Below are 16622 nucleotides of genomic sequence, written 5' to 3' on the forward strand. Positions count from 1 at the left end.
GGAGAAGAGTGCCACGTGCTTGGTTCTCCTTCGCCGGATTGGTTTCTGTGACGCTGCCAGCCAGGGCGATGGGGAGGGTGGGCACAAGGTGGAGAAAACGGTCGATGGAAACAAGAGGGAGGGAGGGAGGGCAAATAATAAAAAAAAAGACAAGATGGACGCCCACACACGCGCGCGCGCAGGCGACGCTAAGGCATGGCCACGCCTGAGATGATGCGGCAGCATTGGGATGAGCGGATAGAGCGCTCGAAGGCGGGCACAGCATGTATCGTGCAGATGAAGGGGGGAAAGGGGGCAGAGCGCCCGACACACGGCAGGCCCCCAGTCTCAACGCAGTGTGCAAGTATTCTGCGCTAAGGGAACGCCGCAGCACTCACTCAACGGGTACCGTGTGCCAGATTTCGTTTCTTTCTCGTGAAGGCACAAAAGCAGACTGGCTGAAGAGCCTTTAAGCGTCCTCTTTTCCTTGTTCCTTCAGATTCCGTAAAGCTCGTGCGGCACATCAACGCAGCGGGGCTTTCACCACCACCACCACCAGCGAGAGAGCGAGAGGCACTACCTTCCCCCCTTCCCCGCAGACAAGTTCTACACGGACAACTCTGTAAAGCATAGCGCTCTCCCAGACCGCCACAGAGGCGCTCGCCCGCTCGTGCACTCGATCACCGCAAAACAGAGAAACGCACGTCACCACAGCGACGAAGACGGAGAGAAGGGCGTGTCCCAAGTCCCGTGCGACCGGCACGCGGCACCTTCCTTTCAAAGTCCGCCACCGCCTTATCCATCCCGCTCCATCCTACACCCACTGCGACCAGCCCGGAAACATCACGGCCAAGCTTTCCACCCGCTGCGCATCCTCCATCAGTTTGCGCACGTGCGTTGGCACGCTAAGCATGTCGCCACCGTCGTAGCCGCGCAGCTTCGCGTCGATGCGGGCAAGTGTGCGGGCGGCGTCGGCGCTGCTGCCGTGCGTGCGCACCGGCGCAGGCTGCCGTGTGTTACTCTCCTGCGGCACGGCACCAGCGCCGGTGACGCTGGTGTCGGCGCCCATTATGTGATTCGCATGCGTTGGCGAGCCGATGGCCCAGCGCGCCAAGGGATCGTGCATGATGGAGCTCAATATCGTGCGAATCAGCTCGCGCTTGCCGCGCAGCAAGTGCATCGCTGCCTCTGCACACGGGCGCAGGCTTCCCTCCGTGCCACGCACACCGAGGCCATCGATCATGTTGCGTGTGAGCCGAAACGGAACAAGCTCCGGTACAGGCAGCAGCTTGTTTTGATCGAAGGCGATGCCGAGATCAATGTGCACCACTTCCGCCGTTCCCTTGTGCAGGAGTATGTTGTTGATGTGCCGATCGCCCAGCCCGACAGTGTAGCCGACGATGCTCGACGCTGCAACGCTGCGGGTGAAGGTTTGCTGCCGATCCACCCACACCTGGGCGGACAGGTACTCCTCCAAGAAAAAGTAGTGCAGGGCAGGTGTGAACTGCGCGTACAGGCTCAAGAGCACCTGGCATTTGCGGCTATGCGGCGCGTTCTGCAGCTGGATTCGGCACTCCCGCGTGTTCGGCTCGCCCGGGAAGTACCGCTCATGAGCGCCGGGCATTTCCTCCTTGCCGGTATAGCGGCCCGTCAGGTACTCGCCGAGTGGGATGGTGTGTTCCACCCACTGCAGGATGCCGGCCGTCGGAGCCAGCGGCACAATCGTGAAGGTGCGAATCTGCAGCGGCCGCGTCGCGGAGCGTCGACGAAACAGACGATTCGCGGTGGCAAACACCTGCTCAATGAGCGCGTCCTGCCTCAGGTCGTCGCCAGCCTTCAGCAGCTGCCGGACGACCGTGCCATCGCTCAGCTCGCACTGCAGCACCTTTGGCACGTTCACACCACCAGGCGTCGTGAAGTAGTTGCGGTACCGCATCACATGCGGCACCGCGAGCGCGGCCCCTCCAGCGACGGCCGGTGTAACGAAAGGATCCACGGAGCTGGGCGGGGGGATGGCAAGATTACACGCGTCCTTGATCAGCATGAAGTCTTTGCAAATCGCGTGGCGCTTCCCCACCTGCGCCGTGGCGGCACTGCGGTCAAACGCAAGCTCCAGGTATGCCGAGCTCAGCAGCTGTGCATGCCGGATCTGGGTCGACAGTAGTGCGGCGGTCGAGGCGCTGTGGCCAGCGCGACTTGAAGCGTTCGCGGTGCTCTGTGCGGAGGCCAGTCCGGCGAGGAGCTGACGCGCCGCCGTGATCTTCGCCTCGTCCACGTTGTGCAGCGTGTTGACATCTCGCGATTTGGCGAACGTGTGGCCGTGGTAGAGGGCTAGCAGCGGCCACACAACGTGCATCGGGTAGTCCCGTGCGAGCCGGGCAACAAGGAAAGCCAGCCGCTCGCCCTCGTGCTGGCCACCTAACTGCGCCGTCAGCTGCCCCGCCAGCGGCACAAAGACGGCCGTCGGAATTCGCTCGACGGCCTTGTCGAGTACTTTGCTCAGTACCTCGCCGCCGCCCTGCTCCATGTCGGCGGCGTTCACCCAGAGCTCCACAAACCCGAAGACGGCATGCACAACGTCTTCCTCGTGGTCCACTGGCAGGCACTTCACCTCCGACAGAGCGGCCGCGCCTCGATGGGTGCGCTCGGTGACGCCGCGAGCTGCGCCCTGCTGCGCCACTTGGTTAAACTGCAGAAAACGCGAGTAGGCGTTGATGGCGCTGCGGCGGTACAGCCCAAAATTGGACTTCTCACTCTGCCACTCGTCTTCAAGGCGCTTGATGTCGCCAGCAAGCTCACGAATACGTCGCCGTATGACGCGCAGTTGGTCTTCGCTGAGGATCACGGTTGGCGCGGCCCCAGCAGCCGCTCCCGCTGCCGCATCAGCGACGGCAGAGCGACCGCGCGCTTCTCTCAGAGGTGCCACGCCAGCAATGTTCACCAGTGTGGGCAGCACCGCCGTAGTCGTGGCTCCCGTCGTCGCATCGAGCTCCGCCACACCGGGCGGGCGGTGAAGTGGTGCGGCAGCCCGTCCCGTGCTCGGCCGCGTCGCCGCCTCCAGCTGCGCTTCCAGGTCCTCCTTGAGCCGCTTCGACTCCTCCACGCTCTCGCAGAGCTGCTGATGCTCGTGGCTTGTCAATCGCGCAGCGATGTCGTCGGCGAGTGTGTGGCACAGACGCGCTAACAGGAAGCTGCAGGCGCCGCTGCTGTCAGAAGCCGCCGCGCGCGAGAGAAACGGATCACGTACAAGCTGCGAGGGCGGCAGCAGCCGGAGTTCCCCGTGCCACACCATCAGCTGCTGGATCACACGCGGCTCCTGTGGGGCATGCCAAGGTGCGGTACGCGGTGGGGCGACATTAAAGTGGGCGAGGCTTGCCTCCCCGCGTGCCGCCGCGGCGGCCGGCTGAAGAAGCGCTAGGGCCTCCTGCCATCTGCCGAGGCCGTAGGCAACCTGTGCCGTGCGGAGTACCAGGTCCAGTTGTCGCGCGCGTTCTCGCACCTCTGCCGCGGCAGTACCAACGATCGCCGGCGACGGCGATGCCTGCTCACCTTCGCCGCCCGTGCCTTCTGCGTGCTGCTCTTTCCAGTCACGCAGCCAACGGTGCGCCGCGGCCGCATCTCGATTCAGCAGCGCCTGCTCTGTCGCCCCGAGCACAAATCGGTACCAGCCTTCGCGGTCGCCGTAGACCTGGCACAGCGCATGGCGTACGGAGTCGAGCAGCTCCCTGGAGGCGTAGTCGACAGTGCTCGGCACCCGCGCAGTCGGCAACTCGGCAGCGTCCAAGCCTGATCCTCGCGCTACCGAGTCGCCACGCAGGCTCCGAAGCCACGTGGGCAGCTCGACTACTCGGTCGCCTTGCTTCCACTTCGGCGCGGCACCGCGGCCGCGCGATGGTTTCCCTGCTTTGCCCTTCCTCGCGGCTGCATCGGCTGCTAAGAAGCGCGCCGCGCAGTCACGCACTTCATGGAGCGCCTCTGCCGCCATGACGGTCGTCACGAAGGTAGTAGGAGACAGTTGCTGACGAAGGGCCGACTCGGCGCGGCGCACGTGCTGCATGCTCAGCAGCGGCTGCCCATTTGTGAGAGTAATAAAAGCGCTGAGAAGGTGAACGTAAAACCTCCCCGCTGACGCGGGCATCAACGACGCGCCACAGGATTCTGGTGTCGCCGTGTTCCCGCGTAGCGAAAGGCGGTCTAGTACTGCGCGGGGCACGCACTCGGATGAACAGCTTCCGGGGCAGTCGCCAGCGACGCCACCGCCACAGGACCACCGCCCGCACTTCCAGGCGGCCTCAGCGAGCAAGGCCTGTAGCGATGCCTCGTGTGCGGGCGTCCACGACGACAACATATCGGTGTTGCCAGCAGCAGCGTCGATCGTTTCGCCGGCCGCACCTGTCAAGAACACCTCCGGCCCCAGTTCCGTTGTGCCCCTGCCGGCCGCGCGCCCTGGGGCACTGCAAGCACGTACGGAGTCGTCCGCGACGCCGCGTTCCGCAGCGCCACTGTCGCTGCGATGCCGCTCCGCGGCTTCCCATCGCCGCTCGGCCGGTTGCAGACTCAATAAAACGTCCAACGCCGTGGAGGGGAAGCCGTGCTGGAGGAGAAGCGCCGCACGCTGTAAGTGTGCGGCCCATGGGTCGGGCCGCCGCTCCTGCACCTCACCCGTCAGCGCGACACTGGGTCTTGCAACTTCGACAGTTGCACCGCCGAGTCCGCTATCAGCCGCCGCACTAGCACGTGGCACGTCACTGCCCCACAGCCTGCCGCTGGCATGATGAGTCTCGCTCTCCTCCAAGAGGCGCATCTCGTCCAGCCAGGCAGCCGTGGCGGAAGGTGCAGCAGCTAGACTGTCGTCCGCCCCGCTGGCGACCGACGTTGTGGGCGTGACGCCACTTTCGCGGTATCCCACGACTCGGCGAATGGCACGACCACTGGACCGGCCACGTGCCGAGCCGAGGAGGCTCGCGCTGAGGGCAGATCCGCTGCCCACCCAGGAACACCACTTCGCACCGTCGCCGTGCGGTTGAGCGCTCGTGACGGACTGCAGCCGCATCATGAGCGACACCCCCACGACATCATCCAGCTCCAACTGTCCCTGCACCGACGCGTACAAGTCGAAGATGTCCTCCGCAAACGACCGAGTCTGCCGCCGTACAGCGTCGTGGCGGTCGCGGGCGCGGCCACCGCTGCGGGTTGCGCCAGCACCGACTGTGTGCGTCACGGATGCGGCGGAGGGGTAGTCGCCCGGCCTGGCAAACGGAAACAGTATCGAGTAGGGTGTGCTTGACATGGCTAGCACCGCTTCTCCGGCGCCGGCACCATCGCGAAGCATCACAGCCGACAGCGTCGTTTCCGACTCCCCGCAGAGCGCCGCAGCGCCTGTGCGTGGCCCGTAAAGCGACTCGCCGCTGAGTTGGGAGAACAGGAGGGCGAGGTGCGGCTCGCCTACTCGCACCGCGGCACGAGCAAGGCGCGCGGCGGGGATGTCGCTGAGCCAGTAGCACTCGCCCATGTCCTGCAAGGATGGCACAGAACCGAGGATCGATGGCCATGGAGCCACCTCGGCCCGTGCGCCGTCGCCTGCAGCAGCTGCTGCTGCTGCTGCAGAGAAAGACGAGGTCGCTTTGGCGCGGCCAGCCGACGCCGCCGTTGCTCCCTTGAGGCCGCGCTGGCGCGTGGACCGAAGCAGGACCGCATGGCACTGCTCAAGGACATGGAGAAAAAGACGTGCAGTGTGCGCGCAGCGCTCCGCCTGCTGAAAGACGTACCGATCCAGCTGTCTACTCCACTCCTGTCGCACTACGCGCTGCCCTTCGCTCTCGCGCAGGCACAGTGCATGCAGCAGCACAGGGAGAAGCAGCTGCTCCGCAATGCGCACATCGCTGCCTGCGCTGTCGCATGCCGCGTGCACGCCATCAAGGTCGCAGGCAGGTGATCCAGCCGATGATGTTGGCACCGCTGTAGGGCCCTCAGCAGTCCTCAACTCCGCCATCAGCAGAGGCACCAGTGCGGCCCACAGTAGACTCTTCTTCAGCATACCGTAGGTATTGGCAGCGGCCAGCACGAAGCGGCAGAGAAACGCGCGCTGGTTCGGTGGACACTGCCGTAGCGGTGCCCACACAGACGGGCTCCTGAGATGGGTGTCGGCGGCGGCGCCTCGCGTGCCGAAGGTGGCACGCTGTCGACATGACCGTGAGCCGCAGCTGCCGCTACGCGTCACCCACGAAAGACGCCGTTGAAGGCAGTAGCACACGCGTGCTTTCGGAGACGGCATCTGGTCACCGCCACTCGCCCCGACAAGCTCGCCGGCGGCGGCGGCGGCGGATGGCCCGGTGAGCTGCTGCCGCCACGCGCTCGCCACGAGCTGTGCAACGGCCTCGTCAAAGCACGACGGCGGCTCTGCCGGCCTCGGCGGCTCCGCCCCGTCCGCCCCGTCCGGGCCCGACGCGATGCACAGCACCCACGCACGCAGCGCGCACATGCCCAGCTCCGAGGCGTCTGCATCACCGCACCAGACGAGTTGCTCGAGCGTGCGCAGCTGATGCGCGTACGCTTGCGCGAGCATTCCCGCAACGATCCCTTCCGCAGTTTGGTTGCTTGGCAAGCCGTCGTCTGTTAGCGCCGACTCGCTCGCCGCAAGGAGCGTGCTGGCGGACGAGCCGCTGCGTTGCGCTTCATGTCGCAGCCATTCCGATCCAGACCCCATTCCTGATGGGGCGCTTGATACGGCCGCCGCGCAGTGAGGAAGCGTGGCTGCCTCTCCGCTCAACACGACGCAGAGCGCGAGCGCGCGAAGTAGTCGAAAGGCGGCGAGCAGCTGCTCATCTGCCGAGTCCGCGGACAGCATCTGCAGGCGTGTCGTATGGACACCGTGCACGTCCTCGCCGGCTACATACCCCGGTAAAAGAGGTCGAAATTGGTCTGCTGCGTCCGCGTATTCCGTTGGGAGGGCCGCCATGTTGCAGTGGCACAGGCGATAGAGGTGCTGAATGGTGTCCAGCAGGACAGCACGCACGTCAAGCGCTGACAACTCCGCCGGTCGAAGCGAGCCGCCCGTTCGCACGCGAGAGCGACGGTGTGCCGTAGGCCCTGCCGCGACCGGCGGTGCATGGCCTGCGCGAAGGCACACGGACGCGACATGAAGACACCGCACGAGTAGCGCCTGAGCGGAGTCCACAGCCACGGTGATGTCCTGGAGCAGCGGAGCAGAGGGAAGAGGTGCGGCGCTCGTGTGCTCGACTATAAGCTGCATGGAAACAGCACAACTCTCCGGTGGCACGAGCTCGTCCATGTCGGCGTTGCTTCCGTGTTCCTCCACGGTGCCGGGGACGCCCTCGAGCGCCTCGTCGCTGTCCTCCTCGTCGTGCCCCGAGACGTATCGAAGAAGCCGTTGGAGTCCCAAGAGGTGCCCGCGTGCACGCGGGTTGGATAGTGGTGCCAAACACGCGGATCGTTGAGCCTCGTACATGGACCACGTCCACTGCTCCCCATCGAGCGGAAGGGAGCAGCCGCCGGAGACGGCTTCGGATTCGGCGGCGCCGGCACCGGCAGACGCTCCAGGCGCTCCATCGCTCGCCGCACCTTCCTCATTTCTCTCCGCCTCGTCGTCCGTGGGCTCATCGATGCTGATGGCGCCACGCGCAAGCACCCGTTCCTTACCTTCCGCAGCTGTCTCCGCACCTATCCGTGTCGCACGCCTGCTCTCTGTGTCAGCAAGGTAGGCAAGAACCCGTTGCTGCCAAGCCGATCGCCTCAGGTCCGGGTCGATGCGGCACAGCGCCGCCCACGTCGAGGAGATTAGCGGCGACACTGCCGTCAATGGTGCCAGGCTGCGCGCCACCATAAGTCGGCAGTGGCGCCGCTGGGTAGCTGGAGTGGTCCCCCAGCCTCTGTGGCGCGGGGCGTTACCGCGGCCGGCTCTAGCAACCTGCCAGACATGCAGCAGCGCGTCGCAGACAAGTCGCCGCACCGCCGCCGCAGGGGAGCGTCGCAGCCAATGAAGAAGGTGTGAGAGCACCAGCCGAAGTGCATGCGGCTCCGTGAGGACACGAGCAGAGCACCAGCAGGTGGCGATGTGCGTCAGCAACGATAACTGCTGAAGCGCGCGGAACTGCAGCTCCAGAGACGGCAGTGCAGCACTGCTGCGGTATACCGCGTGCAGGAGCGCGTAGAGGTAGGTGCTGTTGCCTTGCAGCAAGAACCTTGTCATGACGTCGTCCGTGAGGGCTGCAGCATCGACAGATTGCCTGGCACTCGGCATGTCAGTGACTGGCGAGTGGAGCTCACAGTTTGGCGCTGCTGCAGGGGGCACGAGCAGGGCGAGGCAATACGCCTCCCAGTGTGCTAGATCACTTGAAGTGCAGCGAGGCACGAGCCCCTGCGTTGTCTCCACTTCAGCAGTCGCTGAGCCACGGCCCTCGGCCGAGCTCGCATGCCGCGTCCTTGGATCGCGTAGACCAGGCATTGGCAGCGGCACGGAAGTAATCTTCTCGGCCACCCAGGAGAGGGCCCGCTGCAGCTGCTCGGGGGTTCCGTAGACGGGCGCTCCTACCTCGGAAGTGGTGCGGTGAAGCACTATCAAGGCCTCCATCACGGCGTCCGCCTGCGCGGCAAGCACCACGTCGAACGCGCGCCGCTTGTGCGGCCACGCACTTCGATGCTGTAGGTAGTAGAGCAGCACTTCCGCGGCGCTGGACGCAGTTGCGGGGTGGCACAGAACCGCCCGAGCCGCGGCGGCGCTGAACGTTGGCTGCGGCGACTCGCCGCTCACGTGTCGGCGGCCGGTGAGGACCAGGCGAACGCCTTGCGCCAACATCGTCGCCTCAGCCGTGTTGAGCTGCGCCTCGAGCCAGTAGAGGCACCGCTGTGCTACTGAGGCCCACGTTGGCGTCATGTCGGATGCGCTTGCACGACTTGAGTGGCCTCCGCCACTGCCGCGATGCTCGACCGCAGCGTCCGCGTGCCCCATACGGCGGGGCCAGTCGGCAAACTCGCGGGAGTTCCTTGCCTTTCCAAGATCGGCGAGACCTCCGGCGTCGCCAGCAAAGGGCGACACCGGCGCGTGAGACGCGAAGACGAGGAGCTGCGTCACGATGCCTGGAAAGTAGGCCAGCAGCATGCACAGAGGAGCGAGGCGATGGAGAGCGCCCGCGTCAGACACGGCAGTGGCATCCGTCTGCGATTCGGCCTCGGTGGCCTCGTCCTGCTTAGCGGTCGCGTCACTGCCACTTGCCTCCGTTCGGCGACGCCGTCTCGCTGCACCCAACGCCTCCGCCGCATGTTCGCTTTCTTCCGCGGCCTTCGCCACGAGGGTATCAGCGTATGCGGAAACCAATCTCTCGTAGAGGCTGCCCTCTGCTGAGGCGCCGTCGCATCGGCCCCCGCCGCCGCGCGTGGCGACGAGGGACCACTGCTCCTCCGTAGCTTCCGTCAGAAGCAGCAGCGCCAGCGGCGACAGCACGTCAAGGTGCTGCACGACGAACGCGGTCTGCGTCGGGTAGCCAAAGCACTCCACCGGCAGCGCCGCATGAGGATGACGGTACTCGCACAGCCACTTGAAGAGAAGGGGTCGGGCATGCATGCGGCACAGGTGGGTGTACGGTAGCGAGCGTGGCAGCGATGCGCCACCGGCGGGTGCCGTCAAGCGGGCGCCCTCCAGCACCGACGCCGACATCCGCTCAAGACACGCCACCACAAGTCGATGGTGCCTAAAGCCGCGGGTTGCCCAGCACTCGAGGAGGGTGTACAGCACGTCCACCAGCAGCTCCGGTGCCGCCCGCACCGCTTCCGACAAGGCAAGCAGGCTCGTCGAGCACAGCGTTTCGGTAGAGGAGAGCATGCCTTCTCGCGCCTTCGTGAGGAGGGTGTGGAGCACCTGCGTGCGCCGTGCAGAGAAAGTGCGGAACAACGTGCCCACCTGCAGCGCCGCGTGGTGGCGCACCTCATACGGCGACTTCTCGGCGAGGAACTCGAAAGAAAAGCGGCCAAGCACTTCGGCAACAGCCGGCTCGCAGCGCGGTAGCACCGCGAAGGCCGCCTGGAGAAGCGCGCACTGCCACGCAGGAGTGCACACTGGCATGTCCACGCGACTGTGGTCCGTCAGCTGAGCCGTCCACAGCTCCAAGAGGCGCCCCTCGTGCGCGTAGAGGAACGCGGCGGCATCGCTGCATCCCTGCGAGTCCCGCTCACCAGCGTCCCGCAAGGTTGCAGGATGCCTGCGGAAGTCCAGCCACCTGATGTCAGCGACGGTACCGCAGAGGAGGCCGCTGCATAGACCTGGTCCCAGCTGATAGCGGTAGCGCACAAAGAGCACCTGCAGAACTTGTACCACGGCTCGGCAGCATTGGAACCCCCCAGCGGCGCCGGTGTCCGAATCAGCGGGCGGTGGCGGCAAGCAGCCGATGAGTGCCAAGAGGCGCAGAAGAGGTGGGAGGGCCAGCAGTATCGTCGGCAGAAAAGGAAGTCTTTCGAGGAGTCGGTGATGGCTCGGTAAGAGGATGTCGCCCACGGCTGCTGCGTCGCTTTCGCCGCTCCCTCGAGCAGCGTCGCCAGTCAGGCACGAGTCTGCACCAGCCGTATCAAGGAGGTGCTGATCGCGCAGCATGGTCACAATGGTGCGGCAAATCGCAGAGGTATCTGCGAGCGGCTCGGCCAGGTAGGCACCGATGCGTGTGCGCGAGGCGGCCCACAGCACCGTGCGCAGCGTGTCCACCGACATGTGCAGCGATACCGCCATAATGTGCGTCACCTCCCGAGATGTCGGATTAGAGGGGCGCCACCGGCTGAGCCCGCGCACGCCATCCTCGAAGATCCGCGCGGTCAGCGCGGCGGTAAAGCGCGCAATCGTGTGCCGAGGATCGGCGCAGGCGAAGGCCGGGTCTAGCAGTACCGTGCCGACATCGCGAAACAAGACATGCAGAGCCGTCCACAGCGGAAAGAACGCGCCGACGGCGTGTGCGTGGTCGAGCTCTGCCGCGATGTGATGGCACAGCCACAACACTGCGTAGTAGAGGCGGCCGCCGCCAGCGGCCGAGAAGCGCTCCAGCAGAGAGAGAGGAGCCGCGTAGACATCGGGAGAGGAACGCAGCAAGCGCAGATCTTCGCAAGCGGCCGATGCCTCTTCGCCCACGTCGAAATCAGCGGCGGCGCCCTCGGCACGCTCGCTCGCTGCGCTGGCATGTGTGCCATCCGCTGCTGAGCGCAAAAATGGCGCGTCCTTCGCCACCCCTGGAGTGACAGCGCCGCGTTCTCCAGCGGCATGGACGCCGTCACGCGCGTGCGCGCTTTCCTCCGGTGTTGACCACAGTGCAGCGCGGCGCCACCGCAGCAGAAGATGCAGAAGTTGCACGCACTGCACACTCAATGCAAGTGCCATCGCCGACGCATCCAAGTCCGGCCGCACAGCGGTGTGAGTATCGGGTGGGCCGCCGCCTCCTCTGCGGTTGCCCTCCCGCCTTGATACCGCGGCAGGCGCCAACGCTGCAAGCGTGTGCCTCAGCTGGGCGCGCCTCATAAGCCATGCGACAGACGCCTGTGCACTTGAGGCCAACATGGCCTGAAACGCCTGTAGCGCTGCTCGGCGAGGCACTGTCATCTGGAGCGGTGACACCCCTGTTCCGAGCGCAGCCGCGTCCGTGTCTGCCTTCGCATCCTCGCCCATCGCCGCCCCCTCCTCCGCAGCGGCACTGCCGTCTTGCACATCAGTGCGGTCCGTTCCCTTCCGCAGCGGCAGCCGAAGCATCCAGTGCGCTTCAGCTGCGTCACGCAGCACTCCCGGCACCTGTGACGACGGTGACGTCACCGCCGCATCGAGCAGCGTGCACACGTGTTCGACATACGCCCCCACCTCACGGCGAAGGGGTCCTCGCAGGTGAGGCGTCATGGCCCCCGATGACGTGGAGAGAGAGGGCACGCCACCCAGTGCTGGCCCTTGGCCAAGTCGCAGTGATGTCGCCATCTCCGTCTGCTCCGCCACCTGCTGGCGCGCGAGACACATCCGCAGTGCGACGCACGCGTAGGTCTCCGCTAAGTCCAGCCACGCTGTAAACTGAGCAGCAGAGAAGAGCGCCACCGCATCGGCACCAGTCAGCGCGTTCCTCGTTTCTAGGGAGGCGCTCGTGGCTGTCAGGGCATCAGTGCCGATTCCACTTGCCTGCCTGGCAGCGCGTACTCCGCCACCGGCGACGTCGCCGGCGTGGCTGCCGCCGTCCGATGCACGTGTAAGGACCGGCACAGACCCAAGGAAGAGCGTGGCGTTGGCGGCGACGTGGCACAAGAAGCTGAGGCCGACGTCTTCCGCGGGACCGTCGCTGAGGCCCCACGTGTGGTCGTCGTGCACGACGCGGCACCGCTGCGGCTCCGCTTCCGTCGTCCCAGGGTCCACCGGCATGGCGGTGGAGGGGCAGAGCGTCATCTCCCACAGCCGCGTGCACTGCACCAGCGTGGCGAAGCGGGTGAGCAACAGTGCCAGCGAGGCGGCAAGCAGCGGGAGAGGCGCGTCGTGGGCGCCGCCCACGCCGGCGGGCACTGCTGTCGCCCCTGCACTCTCGCACACGCGACGCATGTCCTGCTCAAACGCGTGCAGTCGCGCCACGCCGCGCTGGATGAGAGCGCGGTGGTGGTCACCCCAGGAAAGCAGAAAGCCGCTGAGCAGACGTCCAGACGACACATCCGGCTGTCCACTGCCAGCGGCGCCCGCTGATTGGCCGTTCCTCGGGGGATCATCTGGTGTTACTGTCGATAACCCCAACTCGTGCCGGCGGTGCAGATGCTGTTCCAGCAAGACGACCAGCACATGATAGACCGGCTCTGGCGGAGCTAGCACGTCCTCGTCATTTCTGGTGACAGGAACACGACTGCTGCTGACGCTGTCCAGACAGCCCGCCCAGCGCGCTAACGCCGGCGGCACAGCCGGCAGAGTGCGCTGCGCCACCACCGCGAAGGCGTACTGCTGCGTCGCAAGACTGCAGCGCGGAATCACCGCCTTCACAGCCGCCAGGAGCAGCTGCCCCAGCCGAAGCCCAAAGTGGCCGCACAGTGGAAGGAGTACATCCTCGACAAGGCGGTCGGCGACGGTCTCCGGCACCCGCAGCGTTGCGCACGGCTGGGCAAAGAGATGCAGCAGAAAAAGCGCAGTGTCGGACACGACGTCCTGTACGGCGGCGCTGCTGGTGCGGATGCTCGACGTGCCGATGCGGAGCACGAGTGGGGCGCCGCCGGCTCGCCGTCGAGTCAGAGTGGCTGCAGATTGCAGAGGGCGCTGCTGGACATCGTGCCCGGCAGTGGCAGCCCTACCGGCGGTGGTGCTGCTTTCCAGCGGCCCGGCGGGCATGAAAAACTCCTCTTGCAGCGTGTCAGCAAGGAGCTGCGCAGGATGGGGGCTCGCCGGTGGTGGAGTCCGTGCGGCGCCCGACGCGTCAGCAGCCTTGTCCATTGCCACTCCATCTACCACGTCACCGTAGCCTGGCTCGATGTCTCGAAGACGCTTGCACGCGCGCCTCGCCTCAGTTCCGGCGCCGTGGCGCCGTATCTGCTCTTCGTCCTCGTCATCTTCTGCCCCCTCCTTCTCCTGATCGGCCACCGTGCCACAGCGCGTGGTGCCGCTGCCGCCACAACGATTCGCCTGGGCAGCCTTCCACCGGCAGTAGGCGCCGTGTGTAATGGACGTTACGTAAAGCGCCACGGCGCCAAAGTCGAACACTTCCTGCAGTGGCGAGCACGGGAAGCTGAAGAGTTCGCGGCGAGAGGTGAAGCTGTACTCGTGCCGGTGCTGTGTAAAGATGAGCTGCATCGTCGGAAACACGGACTGGTGAATGAGAACGACGAGGTGCCTCGTCGGCGGCTGCAGCAGCAGGTTCGCCGCCGTTGCAGCGCCCGTTGTACCTCGTCGCCCGACGAGGCCGACTCTTTCGCTACTCTTCGCTTTATGAACCATCTCGCGTGCGTCCGGTGACACCATCGCCGCCTCAGCGTCCGCATCAGCTGCGGCGCGGCGGCTGTGCGCGTGCAAGTCCTGCCACAGCTCCTCGCCCACAACGTCAGAGAGTGCGACGGACAGCACCACCGTCAAGAACTGCATCGTCTCTAGCCGCCACACATCGTGGCGGGGCGTGTGGTGGAGCAGGAAGAAGAAGTCACACAGAAGTTTTACCACCTCGACCGGCGCGCGGGCGGCGATGGGGTGGTCGTAGCGAAATCGCTGGCAAAGCCGCCGAAGCGCCGCGATGCAGTAGGCCTCGAGCCGCAAGTCCGGTGTCGGGGCGCGATGTCGTGCCTTCACCACCTCGATCACACGCCGCACGAACGCCAGTGCCGCTGCGGCACCGCCACCGCCATGCATGCCAGCATCGGTCGCCGTGGATGACGATGGCGGGTAGGCTGTGGTGATCTGTGGCAGTGCGCAGAGTCGCATGAGCACCTGTGCGTACAAACACGCGTCGTCAGCGCATGGGGCAGCCACCCAGAGTCGCCCGTCGGCCACCGCCTGAGCCACAAGATTCGGGGCCACCGTCAGCACGTCGGTGTCAGCCTCCTCCAGCGTGGAGACGCGTTGAATCAGCGTGACAAGACACTCTGAAAGGCGCACCAGATACGTTGGCGTGATCAGGCGAGCGTAGCCGGACCACCGAAGCACCTCGATGAGAAGCGCCGCGTAGTCAGCGCCAACAGCGGCGACAAGCCACTGACTTTCCAGCACTTCGAGAATGTGATTGCACAGAATGTTGAGCGGGGACGCGCTCTTCCACAGCAGCGGCGCCTGACTCAAGGCGTCACTGGCGCCGCTGATCAGCAGCCCGTCCTCGTGGGCGCTGTCGCCTGTGCCCCAGACGTCGTCCCGGCCTCTCCATTCGCCGGCGCGCTGTTCGCCCCTTCGAGAGCCTCCGAACGCCGAAGAAGATTCGGGTGGCGCATAGCTGGGCGATGCGCTCCCCAGGAGCTCCTCGTGCCTTCCGCCTGAGCGCAAGGCAGCGGCTCTCCGAGTTGCGCCCAGTGTTCTGCCGCCACCCTCCGTGGCCCAGGTCATTAGCGGCTCGCCCTCTTCGGCGAGCGAGGTGTGCAGGCTCTGGAAGAGCTGGGCAAAGGGGCGAATTATATCCCTGCGCAGGCGCCGCCGTCGCGCCTCCAGTGCGTCGCGGCGTCCGGTGGCCGCGGAGGCGGCTCCGGATCCGAGTTTCGCCGCTCTGCAGCGCGCTGGACTGGTGGTATCACCAGAGGCAGCCACGGCGATCGCAGCGTGCTTCTCCGCAACGCGGCAGTACGTCATGAGGTTCGGCTTTACGATTCGCTCCAGCACGAAGATGAGCACATTGGACACGACGTGTTGGCCGAGGACGGCGTGTGGAGTGGTGCCGTGTTGCTCCGCCACTGACACAAAAAATTTCACGAACTCGAGAACGCACTGGCCCGCCTCTTCGCTGCTTTTCGCGGAAACGGCGGCGGCCGCCGCGTCGGATGTAACAGCGTTCACATCCGCCATGATTTTGTTCAGCCGCGCCTTGAGATGAGCGCTGTCCACGTTGGCGAGAAAGGACTCCATCTCCGCAGATGGTTCAGCAGGTCGTGGGGAGGAGCTGCTGCTGCTGCTGCTGTTGCTGCTGTTGCTGCCAGGTGCGATGGAAAGCGGTGTGTGCAATGGAAGACGCTGGACTCGCCGCTGTTGCCCCCTCTCAGCACGGAGGAGAGAAAAGGCCGAGCCGGTCAAGTCTTGTTCGTTGCGCTTGGCTTCCGTGTTCGAGTACGTCCGTGAGTGCGTCAGTGACCGTCTGTTATCGCATGCTCTTCTACGTGATCTGTGATGCGCAAGGCGCGTTCGTCTGCGACACAAGCCGCAGAGAGCGAAAAAGCGGAAGAACGGGTGCCGCGTTGATAGACGCGTCGAAAATGTATGTGTGTCTGTGTGTCTGTGTGTGTCTGTGCGTGGCTGTACGTGTGGCCACTATCCTTTCCGCTGCAGCGGCTGACACCCTCGGGGCGTGCCACGATAGAGTTCTCTGTCACTGGGGTGGTCCCGCTTCGATTCAGTTTCTTGGTTCGCTCTCGTCGACCCGGTCTCTCCTCTCGATGGAGCTGGCTGATGCAACAAGTGTGGAGCACGCGAGCGGTGCATGATGAGATGCGGCGGAGAAAAGGTGCGGCGGAGGAGCAGTTTGACAGAGGTACCCTACATTGGAGCGCTGCTAGCGCTTCGGCAAGGCGCATGTGCGCTCTACAGTTTGCAGGGCGGGGCACGGGGTGGCCGAAACCGGTCGGCCGACGGCATGCAACGACGCCTCATCACGACGAAGACTGCGGTACAGAGCCTTTGGGTGGATCGAGCGGCGTCCTGCAGGAGCGCCCATACCCCACCCACCCACCCCCCGCACACACGCACACCTCTGGAAGACGACAGCCAACGGTCGCAGCCTTTTTTGTTTATTTCCTCATGTAAGCGCGCCCGGAAAGAGTGGCAAGGGCGTGGCGCATGAGGAGGAGGAGGGTGTGTGTGGGTGTGTATGGCGACACGTGCTGCACGCGTGCGAGAGCGTCGGCTCTCGCCGACCTCGCCCCTTACCTGTGATTCCGACTCACGGCTCCTCACTGACTCGTCTCCGGCATCGGTACTTCGCAAACGCACGGAGACGCACACAGGCGTGAAGGCGAAAGCG

The 16622-nt window shown here is 65.4% G+C and overlaps 1 protein-coding gene across 1 annotated transcript; it reads right to left on the minus strand.

Moving 5' to 3' along the window:
* Positions 1 to 793: 793 nt before the first annotated feature.
* LINJ_02_0100 (putative phosphatidylinositol kinase related protein) lies at positions 794 to 15514 on the minus strand (the record flags this gene model as incomplete). The annotated part of the gene is made up of 1 exon (XM_001462670.1): positions 794 to 15514. The coding sequence occupies one exon, from the start codon at positions 15512 to 15514 to the stop codon at positions 794 to 796; it is 14721 nt and encodes a 4906-aa protein (XP_001462707.1).
* Between the last annotated feature and the right edge of the window lie 1108 nt (positions 15515 to 16622).

The sequence above is a fragment of the Leishmania infantum genome, chromosome 2, assembly GCF_000002875.2.
Source record: "Leishmania infantum JPCM5 genome chromosome 2".
NCBI classification, from domain to species: domain Eukaryota; phylum Euglenozoa; class Kinetoplastea; order Trypanosomatida; family Trypanosomatidae; genus Leishmania; species Leishmania infantum.